The 18,450-nt window shown below is 54.2% G+C and overlaps 2 protein-coding genes across 6 annotated transcripts; one reads left to right on the top strand and one right to left on the bottom strand.

Annotated features, from left to right (window-relative positions):
* Positions 1 to 2,174: 2,174 nt before the first annotated feature.
* CUNH1orf210 (chromosome unknown C1orf210 homolog) lies at positions 2,175 to 5,657 on the top strand. Its single transcript, XM_050307038.1, has 4 exons — positions 2,175 to 2,442; positions 3,267 to 3,774; positions 4,348 to 4,494; positions 4,890 to 5,657. Exons 1-4 carry the CDS (start codon positions 2,356 to 2,358, stop codon positions 5,240 to 5,242), a joined length of 1,095 nt encoding a protein of 364 aa, XP_050162995.1. The 5' UTR covers positions 2,175 to 2,355; the 3' UTR covers positions 5,243 to 5,657.
* Positions 5,658 to 7,772: 2,115 nt separating this feature from the next.
* Positions 7,773 to 14,589, bottom strand: TMEM125 (transmembrane protein 125). Of its 5 annotated transcripts, none has more exons than XM_050307043.1 (2): positions 14,472 to 14,589; positions 7,773 to 11,168 (listed from the first exon to the last, which is right to left on the bottom strand). In XM_050307043.1, the coding sequence occupies exon 2, from the start codon at positions 10,881 to 10,883 to the stop codon at positions 10,221 to 10,223; it is 663 nt and encodes a 220-aa protein (XP_050163000.1). In that variant the 5' UTR covers positions 10,884 to 11,168; positions 14,472 to 14,589; the 3' UTR covers positions 7,773 to 10,220. The 5 variants fall into 5 exon arrangements, with proteins under 5 accessions (XP_050163000.1, XP_050162996.1, XP_050162998.1 ...); XM_050307039.1 differs by lacking the exon at positions 14,472 to 14,589 and adding an exon at positions 11,303 to 11,465; XM_050307041.1 differs by lacking the exon at positions 14,472 to 14,589 and adding an exon at positions 11,322 to 11,465.
* Positions 14,590 to 18,450: the final 3,861 nt, after the last annotated feature.

Genomic DNA, 18,450 nt, shown 5'->3' with positions numbered 1-18,450 from the left:
ATGGGCAGGGGGTCCCCCAGTGCAGCCACCCTGCAGCAGGAGGGATGGAGAGGATCAGAAAAACATGGACATCGGGTGCAGCTGCCCCCATTTGCCTGGGAAACAAAGCATGGTGCTTTGTCATGGGCTATGCATAGGCAAGGGACTGTTTTTAGGAGACCCCCTGGGCACTTGAGGCACAACCACATTGTAAATGCAGAGCACAAGGCCATCCCACAGCAAGATATGCAGAGGGTGGACAGCTGAGGGTGGTCCCTCTTGCTGTCAGTGCCCTCCTGGGGAACCCCACTTCCCCTCGTTTACTGTCTGTAGAGGCCAGTCATGCTCAGGACCTTAAGTACCATCGTGCCCCTTTGTGTGGCTTTGCAACCATAGGATCCGCAGTGTGCTCCTCCAGGGAGCACAGCATGGCCCCTCGGACTACCTGAGGGGAGATGCTGCAGTGCTTTGCCTTTTTGGGGAATGGCAGCCATTTGGGGTCACTCTCTGCACCAGATGATGCCCAGGGGATCTCAGGGATCCACTGAGGGATCTGACCCAAGCTGATTCATCCACTTGCATTTTTTTTTCTGGGAGCACCTGGTTAAGAGCTGTGGAGGTAGGCTGGGAAACCTCTCTGGGGAGTTTTGTGGGGACACTCAGCCAGGACCCTACAGCTCCAGTTTAAGTGTATTAACCTCCAGAGGAGGAACCAGAGAGATAGGTAGGGCTGAGCACAGCCAGAGCAGCTCCCCACATGTGCTCGGCTGGAACATGGAAAGCTCTAATTGCCCAACCCACAGCACGCTGAAAGCACCTGAATTTCTGCTGAATTTACAGACCTCAATTTTTTTTGCTGAATCACGACAGACTAAAAAAAAAAAACCCCAAAGACTGATAAAAATACTCCTTTTTGTTACCATTTGCACGTTCTAATGCGTGGCACCGCATGCCAGAAACCATAACGCACCGATACGTTTCCTGATGGGAAATGCAAACGCCCTGCAAATCCACTGAGGGACTGGGCTGCCCCAGCAATGTTTTCTATCCCCACTTCTCTGGATGCTTGTTTTGTTTTACAGGCACAGCGGGTCCTGGGGAGGCCCCACAAGCTGGACTAAGGGCTGCTGCCACCAGGTGTAGGAGCATCCCAGGAGCGGGGTGGCCGAGCATCCCCAGCCCAGCTGGTGGCATTGGCAGGGCAATTGGGAAGCAGGAGCTGTCTGGCTGTGCTGGCATCCAGCACAGGATGAAGGACAGGCTGCTGGGAAGCCCTCTCCCTGAGGAAAGGGTGGGACATGCGGCTGCAGAGGAGCCCTCTGGCAGCTGGGGGAAGAGGGGCCGCCCTGTCCCAGTCGCCGATGGGTGGAAACTGCGGCTCAGCAGTGCTCCTGTTGGCAGGCGGCTTCCTATCACTGAGCAGGAGTGGGACCAGGGAATATGGAGCAGGGAAGAGAGCTTGGGGCTCCCTCTTCCTGCGGAGGCAAAGCCTGGAGCAGGTACTGCCAGCATTTCCCTTGTCTGGGCTGTGGCTCTGCCAGCCCTCGCCCATTCTCCTGCCCCAGCACCCGCAGGCATGGGAGCAGGTCTCTCACCACCCACGAGATGCTGCTTTGACAGGTTTCCCAGACTTTCACTGACTCCATGGCAGGTCTGCAAGGGGGGTGCTGGAGGTGGTGGAGCACTCCCATCCTCTGGGACCTTCACAGCCAGGTGCTGCTCGCTGAGCTGCTGCCAGGCCCAGAGACGTGCCAGTTTGCTGCATGTTTTAAACATCTTTCTGCCTGAATCTCAGTAAGGCTTTTATTTTCCTGTAGGACACTTTCCTGCTGCCATCAGCACCAGCTTCTCTGTCCGAGGCTGGCTGTGTGCTCCTGCCCTGGGTGTGTGGAGCTGGGACACAGCAGCCGGCATAGCACATGGGCCAGGCTCAGGCTGCTCTCCTTGAGCGCGGCATCCCAGGGCAGATGCCATGGAGGTGCTTCCTCCCCTTCCTTTGGCCCCCCAGCACTTCCCAGTGTCCTGCTCCCACCCAGGCAGTCCCCATGGCACCCCATGGTCCACCAGGCAGATGCTGGCGGTCCCCTGGTCACCGATCACAGGGGTGGGAGGTGGCGGGGCGCGGTGGTTAATGTGTAACTGGCACTGCCACCTTTCACCCGCGCCCAGCTCGGGAGGGAGCGGGGCCAGGACGGCAGCCAGACTGGCTCCCAGGCTCTGGTGGTCTGCAGGGCTGTGCTGCCAGGGTGCAGGGGCTCGGTGGGGGCCCTGGGCCCTGTGGCAGTGTGGCCACACCTCACCCAGCACAGCCGGCTCTGCCGGCTTCCCAGCTTTCCCTGAAACTTGTTTTTCTGCCCGGAAGTTTCCTGGAGCCAAATGGCTCCTGCCTGCCTGCTCGGGGTCTGCAGCCTCCTCTGTGCCTGGGCAGTGGTGACAGGACACCCCTGCAGCCTTGACCACCAGGTAGGAGGGCGGAGGGGGCTCTGGCACGGGCAGCAGCTGGGGGTGGGCAGGGGCACCCTGCTCCTGGTCCTGCCAGCACAGCTGGGGTGCCCATGGGGCAGCAGGGCCTGGCAGGCAGCTCCTGGTCTGCAAAGCTCAAGAGAAGATGAGCAATGAAAACCCATGGGAGCCAGTGGAGTAAACTGGGAGATGTGCTGTGCCAGCGGCCACCAGCCACAGGGGGTTCACCCACACCTAGAGCCTGGCTGTCCTGCTCCCAGCCTCAGGCTGAACACGTTTTCCAGCCTGTTCACCAGAGCACGGCAGGGCTGACAAAGCCTCTTCTGAGCCATGGCTGCTCGGTGCAGTTGCCCACAGCTCTGCAGCCCAGCCAGCTGCCTGCCTGCCCTTGGCAGTGCTCGCCTCCTTCCCTGCCCCAGCTGGGAGGATGCCCTTGTGTCACGGAAGAGCTCCCCAGGGGGCTGGAGGTGGGGATCCGGGGGAGGAAGAGGAAAGCCCTCTGCAAGCTGACCCTGTATGACAACTGCCCAGTAAGGAAGGACAGGAGGGTGACAGCCTGGTGCCTTTGCACCCACCTCATCTATTTGGGTTTTCCTCCCAGCCCTGCATGCTCCTCCTTTACTCCTTCAGTCCTGGGCAGTCCTGCTCATCTTTCTCTGTTTATCCAGGCCCACATGGGCAGCTCATGTGTTTTTTTTAAACTTTTTGTGTCTTTGCTTCTTATAAACTATGCAAGGGTAATTATTTTGAACTTCTGGGGAGTCTCACTGTAGAGATACTCCCCAGCAAGGACAACCCATCTCAGACAGCAGCTCTTTTCCCAGGGACGGGCCGGCTGCAATGGGAAGAGGCTTCAGCATGCTCCAAGTTCCCTTCCAAGAAACATCACCAGTTTGGACCTCTCCTTCAACTCCTTGGTCGTGCCCCATGACAGGACTCTCCTGATGCATTTCCCTTCCCTGCGCTCTCTCAACCTCTCTAGCAATGCCATGCCATCTCTGAGCCCAGCAATCTTCTCCAACCTCGGGGCGCTGCGTCTGCTGGACCTGAGCAGCTGCGGCATCACCTCCCTCCACACGGACACTTTCCAGGGCCTGGGAAACTTGCACACACTGCTCCTAAGAAACAACAGCTTGCAGGAGCTCAATGTCCCTTTCCTCCTGCCACTGAAGGCTCTTTTCCACCTGGACCTGCAGCACAATGAGCTGGTCTCAGTGGACACTTGGAGCCTGCAGCTGATGGAGACGGTCCCGCAGGTCCGTCTGGAAGGGAACCCCTGGGTCTGTGACTGCACCGTGCAGCCCCTGCAGCAGTGGCTGCAGCGCAGGAAAGGTGAGACGATGGGGCAGCTGGCAGGAGAGGTGTCGGGCAGGAGGAACCCTGGGTTAGGAGTCCTGCTTGATTCTTTTACTCCAACCCCTGGGCAGGCTCTGAGATGGCTCTCCAGAGACCTAGCAGGATAATTTAGTCACTCTTCCAGGAAAGGGGTTGCATGTACACTTCAGCCCCTAAATCCATCATTATGTAACTTTGTAGAGTGACTGCATTTTCAAGAGCTGCAGAGGGCTTGGCAGCTCCTCCTGTGGAGGCAGATCTGACTCCAACCATCTGAGCTCAGCTCCCAGGGGAAAGCAGTGCAGTTCCTATCAACATCCATGATTTTGGCATTAGTCAGTTAAAAGGAGCCTGATAATCACAGTCACACACTTGCACAGTTCCTTGGTCAGGGAATTTTTCCTTTGGTTGTGCCTTACAATATGCTAAGGGCTGGTGAGGCTGGAGGGCAGAGCCAGGAGCACTTTGCAATGCGTCCCATCCACCCGGGAGCAAGCAGGGATCGTCTTCCCCAAACTGGGAGGGGATGGGTGAAGCCCCCTGTCTCACCTTAGCCCACTTGTCCCCCAGCCGTGCAGGTGACCTGCGTGTCGCCCCCGGGGCTGCGGGGCCAGGAGATCGCAGCTCTGGATTCCCAGGACCTGGGCTGCCGGACGAAGCACCGCTTTCCTCGTGCGCTCAGCACGGCACAGCAGATCACAGTGACCCAGAGCAACAGTAAGTTGTGCAGTTTCAGAGGTGTCTGTAAGGTCTAGCTCCCTCCTGCCCCCTGTCATAGTGGAGGGACCGCGGGTGGAGACACAGTGCAGATGTGCAGTGGCTTGGTGGGGAGGGTGGTCACCGCCTGGAGGTGCTTGCTGGCTTTGTGACAGAAAAGTTAGCAGGTGCCCCAAAGCCACATGGAGCACAGATTCCACAGGGGTGGGCACCAGTGTCAGACAGCTGTCAGCGACTTTGCCCTCAGTGCTCACACACCCTCGGTGAAGAGCATTTATAGTGTTCCTAAGGAAGGCAATCCCATGCTGGCTGCACCCTGCAGACAGGCACAGGGCTGGCAGATGGGGAGCACTGGGTGTGCCACAGGCTGACCGTGTGCCTTTCCTGTGCCACAGCCACCAACACCACACTGCCTGCCACCATGAAGGGGGGAAAGAGCTGGCCATACTTGGTGGCATTCCTGGTGACAGCAGTCAGCATCTCCATCCTGATCGCAGTGGCTGCCAAGTGCAAGCTCGTCCACAAGAACTTCGCCAGCTACCGCCACCGACCACTGCCTGAGATCAGCTCCGTCGGAGGCAGCCCCATGGAGGACTGCAGCGGCTGGGACAGGGGCTCCTGCGGCAGCCAGTCCATGCAAGCTGACCTGCAAGCTGAGGATGATGATGGCTTCATCGAGGACAACTACATCCAGCCCAGCGAGCAGTTGCCAGACAAACAGGAGCGGGACTTGAATCTCTCTGTCTGAGCTCACAACCAGCCACCACTCCTGCAGCCTCTTGTCATCTCTGTAGCTCCATCCCCTTGCCTGTTGACCCCGCATGTTTGGGGGCAGGAGGAAAGGAGCAGAGAGGAGGGGAGAGAGGGATGGCCAGGGAATGGTGCTGGAGGCTGAAGGCAGCCAGCCCCACAGTGCCCCAGCACGACACCGACAGGCTGCACGGTCACAGGGACACCAGACCTGCTGCTGCTGTCCCAGCCTCGCTCGGATGCTGAGGATGAAGGAGATGGTGCCCATTGTGCCCAGGAAACCTGGTGCAGTGGGAGGAGGAGCCTGCCCTGGTGTTGTCTGCGGGGTCCTGGGCACTGACCCCACTGCACCAGACCCAGCCCTGCTCTGTCCCTCAATGCGTTGTCACTCTGGGGTGTGATTAAAGCATGATTTAGCCCTGCCTCTGCCTGCAGTGGTTTGTTGGGTCTCTCCCGTGGCAGTGCTGGGAGGAGACCCCCAGCCCCACAGCTGGGGTGTGGCTTTTTTTGCACGTGCTTTCAAGGACCATAAATACATTCCTCGTTAGCTGCGGCAGTGAGAGAACAGGTCGGTGGCACGAGTGCCCTTGTGCAGACCGATCTGTCACCTACTGTGGTGCAGGCACCCCTGGGACACTGTCACAGTGTTTCTGTGCGTGTCTCTCCAGCGTTGCTTCGCAGTGTTAGACAGGATGACCTCAGAGGTCTTTTCCAACCTAAATGTTTCTATGAATCCGTGATTCCCACTGTAGCCCTTCTTCCTTTTCCCTCTTCCCTCTCCAGCAAAACATGCTGAAAGACACTTACCTTTCCCCTGTCACGAGCAAATTTTTCAGTGGTGCCAGCTGCAGCGTCAGGCGGCCACGAGTGCTGGGGCGAGACGACCCCGTCCCCCGGCTCCCATTACAGAGTCCTGTGTGCATCTCCAACCGTGGAGTTACAGGGACACGGTAATTTTTGCATTCCTGTCATCTTTGTGGTACGATAAACAGCACATGAGACGCAGGTAACTGCAAGTTGTGTCTGCTGTAGTCGGTTGTGCCTGCATTGGTTATGCTGGAGTTAAAAGCAGGGAGCAGCAGCAACATTCACCCTCCCTGGTAAGTGATTCATAAGGCTGGTACCATCCGGCCGGGAAGATTTCCCAGGGCACAGCCCAGTCCTTACCGTGCCTGATAGCTCGGGAATCTCTTCCTCATGCTCCAGAGCGTGAAGTATCAACACAGGGGGACAGCATTTCTTGCAGCCCTGCCACACACAGTCAATTCCCCACCTCCTTCAAATCTCTGTTTCACTGTTAACTCTCTGTTTCTCCACTCATTAAGACATTTATAGAGCACAGTTTATACAAAGGTAAATAATACACCTCGGAGAGTGTGAACCAAAGAGGACAAATGGCTCAGGCACTGGATGGGCAATACAGCCCAGACAGCAGATGTTGACATTTGAAGCCATGAGGAGGAGGAAAACTTGCTGGCTTCCTCTCAGTGGTCAGCCAGTTTTTGCTCTTAAATGCCGTATTTCTAAACTGAGCTTTACTTTTTCTCATGGTTTGCCTTCCGGGCTCTTCAGCTACCCATGTATACTACACTATATACGGTAATTTTGGGGAATTTTTGTTATCTTTCAGGTAAGATAGGAGACTAATCTGAGGGCTGGGAAAATGCATTTCAGTTATGTTTCAGAGGGTATTTTCTGGGCTTTTAAACATGCTTTTCAAGCACATGAACTCACGCTAGATGCAGTATTTTCTTTTTAGTCTCAGTGATGTCTTAAAAGAGACTAAATCTGCAAGTGCCCAGGCTTATTTATCCAGGATCTCACTTACTCTTGTCCCTCAGTACCTAGTGGTGGGTTGCTTGTCTACTTGGACCCAGCTAGAAGTCCCGCCCATTTATTTTTTTAACCAAGCTGACATGTCTGGTTTTCACGTGCGGTTTTTAATGCCTTCTCTCCAGGCAGCTCCAGTGCAAGTGGGCAGGAGCCTGGCAACTCACAGGGAGGGAAATACAGCTGACCTGCAGAGCTGGGAATACAAGGGGTCAGAGCAGAAAAAGAGGATCCTTCTTGAGGGGGTCCGCCCAGGAAGCTGCTGTGGCTGAGGCTGGGGATGGGACAGGGAGCAGGTATGCAGGCAGACTGGTTCCAGGCTCCTTGCAGGGAGCAGCTGCTGCCACAAGGCTCAGCCCTGCCACAGGGTAAAAGAGCTTCTCTGTAAACAAACCAGCCAGCACTGACATATTCAGGAAGCTTTTTGTGCTCCATGGGAGCATCTTTCAAGGGTCATGGCGAGGTCACAGGTTCACAGAGGGGATCTGGCTACACCTGGGTCATTCAGCAGAGGAAGAAGGACCTGCATTTGGAGGTGGGGGTCATGTAGCAGGAAATAAGGTTTGGGGGCTGTGGTGGCACAGCCACAGGAGGGACCCCGGGCTGTCATGGTTTCTGCCCTGGGCTCAGCCCTGCAAAGCCCTGCCACCTCCTGCTCTGCAGAGAGGCCAGCGCTCAAGCATCAGCCTTCAACACAGTCGGCTTCTCTAACACTTTATTATGTATTTCCACACACAACACGGGAGCTAAGGAAGACACAAACCAGTACCCCTGCTGCAGAGGTGTCAGTGACTGGGGCAGCGCAGGCTGACCCTCTGGGCACCGGACACCCAAACCATCATCTTCAGGCACAGCCTGTTCTCAGCCATTCTCTCCTCGGGTTGCTGATGTGGCCCACGATCACCCTTGTCCGGCACAATTCACAGGCACTTGGAGCACATTCTGGAGGGGCTGTGGAGGGGAGTAGGACTCACAGTGGCATTCAGGCAGCGCGGAGCTGCGAGCTGGGCACAGTCACGCATCTTCACAGCAATGCCCAGATGTGCAAAACAGCTGGGGCAGAGGCAGCTGTGGCCTGTCCACACGTGCGGGCTGGGGGAGTGGGGAGTGACTGCTGGAGCGCTGATGCAGCCAGAGGGGGTGCAGCCTGGCACAACTGCACAGGCACTGACACAGACGTGCAGAGCACCAGCAGTGGTGATGGTGCAGAGCTCAGAGCAGCTCTGGCCTGTCCCTCCCTGTGTATGCACAGTGGTCCCTGCTGGACCTGGGGCTGAACAGCCCAGAGGGGAAGGACAGCTCTTTGCTCTGAAGAGATTTAGCACAGAAAAATCTGATCTCAGCAACACCCTCTGAGCTCTTGAGCAGATTAAGGGAGGAGATGCAGAGAGAAGAGGAAACAGCAGTTTAATAAAACCTACAGATGAAGTGCAAGTGGCAGAGGAAAATGTAGGAATAACAGAGATACAGAAAGGAGAGCCCAGATGATGTATCCATACTTTAGGGGAAACAATCCAAGGCTTCAGGGGAAGGAAAGCCAGTCGGAGCAGGGCAAGAGCAGATGAATACAGGTGTGCCCTCATGCGATCTCACTGCACCAGGGACAGTGTGGTCTGGAGCTGTGAAAGGATGAAGCCTTCATTGCCCAGCATATACCTTGTGGGGCTCACTGATGGTGAACTCTGACACTGCCTCCAGGTGTGGAGACAGTGACTTGTGCTTTTAGTAGAGGAATGAGCTACCATCCTCTTCCAAATGAATTTGCTACCAAGCACTTCAAAATAATAGCTCAGTCTTGTGCCATTGCAGAGGAAACTTGGCAAATAATGAGCAAAAACAACATCTGGGGCAGGGCAGCTCAGATGAGGGGGAGAAGGGAGCAGACAGGAAGATGAAGAGAAGGTTGTGCAGGAGCAGCTTTGCTAGGAGGTTAAGATCTATGTCAATGGAAAGAGCAGGAAATGGGTTAGTGGGTCTCTGAAGGAAATGTGAATTTTGATACGTAAATTAGTTTTAAGTCACAGGAAAAGCTCCCAAGGTGAATTGTTAGTCTGTCTCTGGGAAGGACACCTTAGAGATAGACACCTTGTAGAGATAAAACACCAAAAAAAGCCCCAGGTAAGGCCCAAGAGGCAGCAGAAAAACTTTTTTGCCCTTCAGGAGCTGCAGCACTTGCTAGACAGAAACAGCATAGAAACAGGCAGGGACTGGGATGAGCTGCAGGGCTCCTGGCAGCAGAGGTGCCTCTGCTTGGGAAACTGCAGTGGGAGGGCACAGCGCTCCCCCCTCACACCACTCTTGCAGAGAGCACCAGCCCCGGGATTCAGGCATTCCATCACCATCCCCCAGCCACTGCACCTTGCTGTCTGTGGCTCATGTGGCTGATGCTGGTGTGATAACAGAGCCCCAACACACAGTCCAGCATGGATAACCTGTCAGGGCCCTGACACCCCTTGATCACCCCTTTGATAAACCACAGGTGATGGTGGGCTGCAGGAATGTAAGGCTGGAACAGATCCTGGCATTGCAAACACAAACAGAATTTCATGTGAGGTTCCAGCCATGCTGTGGCTCTGGCACAAAGAATCCCATACAAATCCCACACTCACTCCCACAGACACACAGGTGCTTTTTCTTGGGAGCAGGCCCTGCAGCCATACCTCCCACCAGGCTCCCTTTGCCTGTGCCTCATGCCTGCTGACACAGAGTATTCCCTGCCATTCCCCAGCTGCTAGAGGCTCTACTTTGCTCAGGAGCTGGCGGCCCTGCACAGAGCACAGGGTGGTTTTACACCACCCACAATCACAGCCTCTCCTGCCAGGAGAGCGCATGGCAGCTCCGGGACCTGCAGGAACCAAGCAAGTACTGGGGTCCCCAGGGGTACAGGACAGGCTCACCTTCACTCTGTGACACAGGTCAGGAGCAGCTGTCACAGGAGGTTTGAGGAGATAAAACACCAACCAGGCCAGCACTGCACTCCCAACACACCAGGTCCCAGAGCCCGTCCAGGCACCCCGAGTCTCTGCTGTGCCATCAGCAACGCAAATGCCAGCAAATCCCCGGCCAGAAGCACAAGGCACATCGCAGCTCCCGCCCTTCCTTCGGGAAAGGCCAGCACTGACGGGTCCTGGCTCAGGTGTCCCAGCTCAGATCAGGTTGGCCATGCTGGAGGTGGGAGGAAGCCGCCTGTTCCCAGCGAGGCGGCCGGAGATGGTGAAGACGCGGATCTCGCCCGCCTCCAGGCTCCGAGGGGCGGCCCGGCGGCAGGAGGTGCAGAGCAGGTAGAGCAGCAGGCAGAGCAGGATGGCGCTGCCAGCAGTCAGCAGGACCACCCCGCTGGTGAACATGCTGGCCAGCGGCCGTGCGGGGCTGAGCTGCATGGTGGTGGTGGAGAGGACGGTGAGCACCAGCCCGCAGATCAGCAGCACCAGGGCGCTGAGCAGCAGCACCAGGCAGTCCGAGAAGCCCCCGCTCTTGAGGAGCTCGATCTGGTCCCGGCTGCGGATGCAGTTCATGTCCTGGATCGCAGAGCTCAGCAGCTGCTTCAGCAGCACGAGCAGGGCCAGGAGGCAGAGCGTGGTGCCCACGGCCAGCCGCCACTCTCCGGACCGGCTGCTGGTGCTGTACAGCAGGATGATGCCCCCGATCCCACAGGCCAGGATCAGCACCACAGCCATCCCATAGCACAGGATCGACTTTTTGGGGTCCTGGAACCACCAGAGCTCCACATGCTCCTCCAAGATGTTCCTCTGGATGTGGTCTGCGTCTGCAGGGGTGCGGGGGCTGCTCAGCTCCGCCAGCTCTGGCATGGTGGGCAGCTGGGTGAGGAGGGCACAGTGGGGTGGTTGCACAGATGGATCTACACCCTTATGGCGAAGTGGAGGGTCAAGGTAGCTGCATTTCTCCAGCAGTGATGTCTCTGGATCTCATTCTTTGGATCCTCATGGAGCTTCCTTGTGCAGTGGTGCCACCTGAAGAGCTACGGTCCACGTGCTGAAATTGAGCCCACCACCCAGGCACGGCTGTGGAACATGGTGGAGCAGCACCATAAGGGAATAACCGGGGCTGTGTCCTTCCTTTCCTGTGCCTTTCATCTGAAAGAGTCAAGAAGAGAAGATTTCATTAAACAGAGACCCTGCTCCCCTGCACCAATCAATCAATCAATCAATCAACCAGTCAATCTCCTGCTGAACCCTGGGCCTTGGCTGCTCCAGGCTGGCCTGCAGACCTCACTCTGCCTCCCTCACAAAAGCCCTGTGCGTTGGAGAACAGATCATCCACACACGTCTTCCCAGGAGACCTCCACGCACTTCAGGGGAACCTCAGCCTGGCCCAAGGGCGAGTGTCCTGCCTCCCCAGCCCCGTTCGGAGGCTACTGGCACACTGCTGCCCACAGGACTCTGCCTGCAGCTGGTGCTGGCAGCAGGGCAGGGACGGAGCAGAGGCAGGTCCCTTCTGGGATAAAGCCCCATTCACAGCTCTGGCTTCACATGCTCCCTCATCAGCATCAGCCTCTTGTCACCAACTGGCTCTGCTGCCCAGAAGGACAGCAGGAGGTGGGGGTCAGGACCAGGGTTTAACCCTTCCATTCCAGGCGCTGGAAGAGCGAGAGCTGCCCTTGCTGCACGTTCTCAGCCTTGTCCCTACCCCTGCACTGCCAGTGGTTTCCCCTCACAAGTTCCTTACAGAAATGCGGTGGTTACATCTCCAGTGGCCTCAGCACTGCCCTGGAAAGAGCTGTCTGACAGCTGGGAACAGGCACCCCGAGATTTTGCTCTCCTCTCTGCTGGTCCATGAAACACTTCACCGCTGGAGGGGAGCAGGGGAAGGGTGGTGGTGGCTGCAGCGGTGGAGGGAGGCTCTGAGGTGCTGTGCTTAGCTGGGCTCCCCTCGGCACAGCACCTTTCTCAGCCCACAGCCTGGCTTCCCAGGCTCACGTCCCCAGTGTCCTGGTTCCCCTCAGTGCTTCTCTGGGTACAGTTTTACACCAAGAGTGGAAAAAACTTGCATTTCTCTCACATAATGTGCCTCCCTGGCACGTCAGTGCCCCAGCTGGTCCCACAGCACCACAGGGACCCTCTAGAACAGCTCGTACCCAAATCAAGGAGAGGTGCTGGGGAGGACAGGACGGGAGCATCTCAGGTGTGCCCTGAAGACATGGGGCAGACCCTGGAGACCCTGCCTCTGTGGCCACCTCCCAGATGGGATGATTCCCCCTTGACCACCACAGGCACACACACACAAACTGCTCTGAGCCCTGCAGGAGCCCGTGGCAGGGACAGGAACTGACGCAGGTCCCTTGTGTCAGAGCTGTGTCACTTCTCCCGGGTGGGGGGACGGCCACTCAGCACCCTGCCTGCTGGAAATGGCTCTCAGGAGCCCGTCAGCCCGTGCCAAGCACACTCTGTTTGTCTTCGTGCCCTGCCCTGTGTGGCGCTGGGACTCGGGGCTCGTTACACACGGGCAGGGACAATTTGTGACCTCCACGCATGGCAGCTCTGCACACACCAGGGATCTTTCCTCCCATCGCTCTCCCTGTCCCCACACCGTCTCCACAAACCACAGCCCCTCACGACATCTCAAAAACCCCCTTCCCTTGGGGCCCGGCCAACGCGGGGTGTGGGGAGAGGGAGGACAATACTGGGGGGGGTGCCCGAACCAGACACCGCCTGACAGTGTCAGGCCAAGCTCCTCCTGAGTCACTCCCCGGCTGTGATGGGGCATGAGGTCACTTTGGACGTGGCTCAGGGCGCGCTGCCAGAGACAGCACGTGGCCAGGAAGTCCGCAAGCACCGCGGGCTTGCAGGCCCGGCACCCATCGCGCCCCGTGAGCTGCACACGGGGCTGCTCCCTGCGCGGCTCCCGCTGCTTGGATTGCCGGGGCTGGGGCACAGGAACCCAGGCTCCAGAGGGTACACTTGCTGGGAGGCCTGTGAGAGGTCTACAGCTCCTGGGTAGAGCCAGAACAGTCAGAAGGCATCAATTAGAGAGGGAAAAGCGCTGTGGCTGAGCAGGCTGATCTGTGCCTGCTGGGACTCCGAGTCTGCATGAGGCAGCAGGTACCCTATGCTGACACCCCATGTCCACATGTGCCCAGGACACAGGTCCCTGAGAAGGTGAGGATGTCACGGGGCACTTTCAAAGCAGAGGAGTGGGAAGATGTTGAGTCTGGAGTTGTTTCCCAGCCTATGCAAATCAGCCCTGGTGCTAAACACTGCTTCCTCCTGCCTCTCCTTCTCCAAGCACAGAGGTGCCTTATCTCCTCCTCAGCATCAAATGGGTGAGTCTGGTAGATAGCAAGTTTGTAGATTAGATTGAGATTTTCGACTAAGAAAGCATAAAGCTTGGAGAAGTGCCAAGTCTGTGTCCTTCTGCTGCTTGACCCAAGTTGTGCACACAAGTTGTGAGTCAAACAGTAAACAAAAAAAACCACAACAGTACAAACCACAATGAGGGAAAATGTGACCAAAAATCAAGCTACAGCACTGCATTCTTGCGTTACTTTTTAAAAGTTAACCATTTGAGTTTTTTAGTTGCTCAGAAGGAGGATGGAGCAAGGTAAAAGTGTAAGAGCATCTGGCTGAGGAAAAAAAATAAGGTTGTCACCTCTATGGGCATGTATTTTTCAGTGTTATATTAACCTCTATTAAACAAATGATTTGGAGAGTTTCCCAGTGTTACATTAACCCCTATTAAACAACTCATTTGGAGAGGCAAAGGCTTCCACTGCAGTGTACTTTCATGTTTCCTTCTGTCAGTTTGAAAATGTTCTGGGAGTATAATCTTTATTCTGCAAGAATCCACTCTTGCTCGGGCTTCTCTAGACTGTGAGGGTTTGTGCTGCTAATAACAGTATTTTTACTCTTACAATCACACTACTGAACCCAGAACCTTCAGTGCTTCCATCTCTGTATGCAAGATAAAAAAGAGGAGAGGACCAGCCACACTGTGCTTAATGTCCAAGGGTCACATTTCAGGAAAAAATTGACACTCTGTCCTTCCCCACTGCTGGTTGGCAGGTGGGGAGGAAGAACACGAAAACACTGGGAATGTAGGAAAACAAAAATGTTCATGTTTTCCCTTTTTCATTATTGGTTTTTTTTTTTTTTTTCCCCACTCTGACAACATTTAACTGGAAACTGAGGGTCATCATCAACAGTTTCCTGGCCACTCCTGGCTGCAGGTGTGGAAGATGCACACTGGCTGAATGCCTAGAATGATACATGCATGTATTTATTTACTTATGAACTTTTTATGTCTGACTGCCTGATTTATCTGACAGACAAGCCATGCACTGTATGTTAACTATCACTTTAATTTCAGAGTCACATACAGTTTATACTCCTCACTTCCCTCCTCTCCCTGAACCCAGGGTACCCCTTTGAGACATTCCTTACCCACAGGATTCAGGAGAGGAAGTCTGGGGATGGGACAGGCTCCTGCAGTGCTTCCTTGTACTTCCAGCCTTGGAAGGGTTTTATGCAGCCTTATGTGGGCTTCGTGAGCATCGTGGAGACTGGAAGAGTCAGCAAGATTTGCTGTAAAATAACAATACACGAAATGATTTGCATGAGCAATCTAGATGAGAGCTGCTAACAGAGCCTCACAATCTTAAACAAATTCAAGCCACATCAGTCCCCTGCTTCCCCAGTCCCTCACAGCTTATTTGCTTCTTGGCCAGATCTGGCCATAGCCTGTTTGGGATGGACTTGCCACCCCTCTGTGCCTCACAGAAACCTTTAGACCAGAACAGGCATAATTCTTTTACCATAATTTCATGTAATTTTTCCAACTTCCAGTGCTTTAGGAAGCATTTCTTTAATGACAGAGTCAGCCTTGAATTGTTGTAGATCCCTTCCAACCAAAACAATATATTCTATTCTGTCTGCTGTATTCTAGTTTGTCTACTCTATTCTGTCTATTCTGTTCTATTTCAATTGAAGAGGGCCTAAAATAATAATCTAATCCAATTGCCTGACCAATTCAGGTATATTATTAAGAGCATTGCCCAAATGCCTCTTAAATACTGACAGGCTTGGAGTATTGACCACCTCTCTAGGAAGGCAGTTCCAGTGTTTGACCATCCTCTCACTAAAGAAATGCTTCCTAAGCATATTCAGTTCTATTCTAGACCCCCAGTAGGCTAAAAGAGAATGAAGCTCATGTACCTTGTTTTACGCCTGAATTACTGACAATGCACAAAATCAGATGCTCTGAATGTCACGGTGCTCAAGGCCTGTCTGTGCCCCTGGGAGCACGTGGGAAGGTTCCCTCTCTTCTCCTGAGAACTCAGCACTGGGGACAGAGGAACCTGCACAGAATGGGAGTAATGGGGCCTCTATGTGGCATGTCTGTCTCACCCAAAATCCTAGCAAGAGACTCAAGCTCTTTGGCTGCTCCATCAACCACCAATTCCTAGCATTCCCCCTTTCCCAGGCTTCTCAAAATCCATGCAAAGCTGTGCAGGTTAATCAGTGCCTCTGGGAAGAGACCACCCTCTCTACCCTGCCAGAGGGATAATGCTTTCCCAGAAGTGAGCATCTGTCCCACCAGTGCTCCTGCCACCAGACATCCTTTGGGAAGCCCCAGGGAAGCCCTGGGTGATGGTGGACTGTCCCTTCCTTTCTCCAACCCTAGGGCCTCAGGGGTTAAGGGTGGTGGAGGGCTTGTACTAACAGGGTCAGTGTGCAGCTGGTTTTTACACAAATCTAGACAGCTTTGGCATGCTCCATTATAAAGTCCATTATCCTGACCCCGCAGAGCCTGTCCTCACGCACCTCTGCCGAGGGTCGTCTGGGAGTCCCAGAGGGACAAGAAACTCCCAAGCCTTACCTGCTGAGAGGAAACACAATGGTGCAAGGAAGAAATACAGTGGAGGCAAGAGGCAGGGTCTCTTAAGAAGTAGGTCTGAGGCAACCCCTAAACCTGCCGGCAGCTCCTGGCGAAGCGCAGCTCCCGGGGAGGAGGGATCGATCACTCACCTGCTGCCCACACGCGACAACCCAGCACAGTTTCCTGCTCCTGGCTGGCAGCAGCGCTTTTTCCTGGCTTTCCTTCCACTGGATCCAGCTACTGGGGGAAAAATCTCCTCCTTTCCTCCTGCAGCCACCTGCCAAGCAGCAGGTGCGGTGGCCCTGCCGGTGCCCGTCCCGGTGCGGCAGCAGCAGCAGCCAGGGCAGGCTGCGAGCCCTCACCTCTCGCCCGGGCAGGTGCATTCCCCAGCAGGGTGGTGTCTCAGCAAACCTGCTGCTGCTCTTGGACCGGCTCCAGAGCCGCGCCGGGGTGCAGGTGCTACCCCTCCCTCCTCGGGCAGGATCTGGCCTCTGGCCACACACCGATCCTGGAAGGTGGCTCATTTCCTCCCAGCTGGAGGGGAAAGGGGTGCCGGAGCCAGGGAGCAGCTCCCAGGCAGCGAGGTGAGAGGGAGCCTGCAGCCAGGTTGGCAGTGCTGGGGAAGATTGACGCATTCAGCAAGTATTTGGTATCGTGTGGTATTAAATAAAGCAGCTCCTGCACTACTGTGTAGGCCAGGGCCATCTGGTCATATCAGACCTGGATCTTTCCGTGGCATTAGTCCAGGCAGGCACTTAAGTCAGGCAAGATGTCATCGTGGTGTCATCTTCCCATGACAAGGCAGCTGCAGAACCCCCCTCGCTAGGAGACAGCAGCACCAGCAGAGCCTACTGTGCTGCAGAAGAGCTGGCTTCCTGGTAACCCCCTGGAAAGAAAAGGGTAACCATTTTGAGAGGAATTAGGGAAACAGAAAAGGATTCGTTTAAGAGGTGAAGAATAAAAAAGGGAGTAGCAGAAGTCAGTAGGGGAATGGGATTCCCAGGCTTAGTGAATATCCCCTCCTGTGTGGCTGGGCTTCATCACAGCCAAAGGGATCATTACTGTTAGTCTGAGCAGTTGAAAAATCTCCTGGGAGATGCAGGAAGAAGAAAATGGGACTAAACAACAACTCTTGCCCAACTAATGGAATGGGAGGCTCAGTCTTTAAGTGACATGCTAGTTTTTTTAACAGGCTATGAGCAGGGAAGCTTAGGATATGCTAATCAAATAGAAACCAAGGAGTGTGACATCTTAGGAATTTGTCTGAGAAAAATCTGAGAGATCTTTTGAAATCTGTGAAATATCATCAGTCCAGAGGTTGTTGTCCTAAACCTAAAACAGCAAAGGAGATGTGGTGAGCTGTGTTATACAAACACTCTTGAACAATGAGCTTGACCCTATTCAGAAAAACCTGGTCTTTTAGTTGGCCCAGTTAACAAAGGAGTCATCCAAGGGGAAACCTTATTCACGTTTAAAGATAACGATATATTCACTTAAAGAAATGGGCTGTAGCTTTATAAGAGCATGAGATGCTTTCCAGCTCGTTTAGAGATAAAAGGAGAAACAGAACAATGCAGATCAAGGGAGGGTGAAAGCAGAAGGTGTCTTTGCACCCTGGGAGAATTTAGAAGACCATTAGCACACAAAACCGTAATCCAGTTACAGCTTAATTCTACAACATTTCTACAGCATCTGCGTGGGAGTTTGACCTTTGTCTGGTTTTCCCAGTATGGAAGGGGTTTGCACATCTACTTTGCTTCCAGCAGATCTTTGATAAACCTCACTTGTAACACTCTGCTGTGCCTGACTTTTAATGTTCCCCTATAGAAGCAATGTTTTAGCTGCCTCTAAAGCCACTAAGATCAACTTCAAAATCCTCTTCAGCCTATTTGGCAGCTGCTTACTTAGGCTTCATCTGACAGGCCTTGTGTTACCTTTAAAATCTTTCCAGTGAGGGTGACATGGGGCATATTATTAAGCACATCAGTCACCATTTAGAAATAATTCTTCACCTGTATGTTAGGACAAGGTTCTGCTTTTTCAGAAGGATTGATTCCATTTCTCTAAACCACTACTATTAAAACACTGTGTTCTGTGATTCTACCACACAATTTATTCTGACAGAGAGGGGAAAATTATACCACATGGGAGTCCAGCAAATTAAAATGGGTGTGTGCTGAAAATTTAGGAGGGAACCAGTTTCTAAAATATTTACTAATTACATTAATTACATCCTCTTTCTGTACAGGAAGTATCAAGATGATTATATGGGGAGGGGAGGAGGAAGAAAGGGTGTTAAGCTAGCCCATTAACAGACCAATTCCATCACAACTTCTTCCTTTTGCTCCTGTGAAACCTATGCTTCATACAGGTTAAAGATGCAAAATGGAAAAAAAAAATAAGACTGAAGAAGCTTAATTCCACGTTCATGGACAAAGCACTCAGCTGAGTCCAAAGTCACAGCAGCTCATGGAACCTCTGTTTTGCCACGGTGTTACCCTGGAAATGAGTTCAGTATCCCAACTTACATGTTACCCAGCCTTG

The sequence above is a fragment of the Myiozetetes cayanensis genome, unplaced genomic scaffold, assembly GCF_022539395.1.
Source record: "Myiozetetes cayanensis isolate MyiCay16 unplaced genomic scaffold, myiCay2020 scf12, whole genome shotgun sequence".
Classification (NCBI taxonomy): domain Eukaryota; kingdom Metazoa; phylum Chordata; class Aves; order Passeriformes; family Tyrannidae; genus Myiozetetes; species Myiozetetes cayanensis.
The sequence above is the reverse complement of the archived record's forward strand: the minus strand, read 5'-3'. Positions and strand labels throughout refer to the sequence as shown.

Coding starts and splice junctions, on each gene's coding strand:
- CUNH1orf210 (XM_050307038.1), top strand. CDS start 2,356: ATGGCTCCTGCCTGCCTGCTCGGGGTCTGCAGCCTCCTCTGTGCCTGG. Junction 2,443..3,266: donor CCTGCAGCCTTGACCACCAG/GTAGGAGGGCGG, acceptor CTCTTTTCCCAG/GGACGGGCCGGCTGCAATGG. Junction 4,495..4,889: donor CACAGTGACCCAGAGCAACA/GTAAGTTGTGCA, acceptor CCTGTGCCACAG/CCACCAACACCACACTGCCT.
- TMEM125 (XM_050307043.1), bottom strand. CDS start 10,883: ATGCCAGAGCTGGCGGAGCTGAGCAGCCCCCGCACCCCTGCAGACGCA.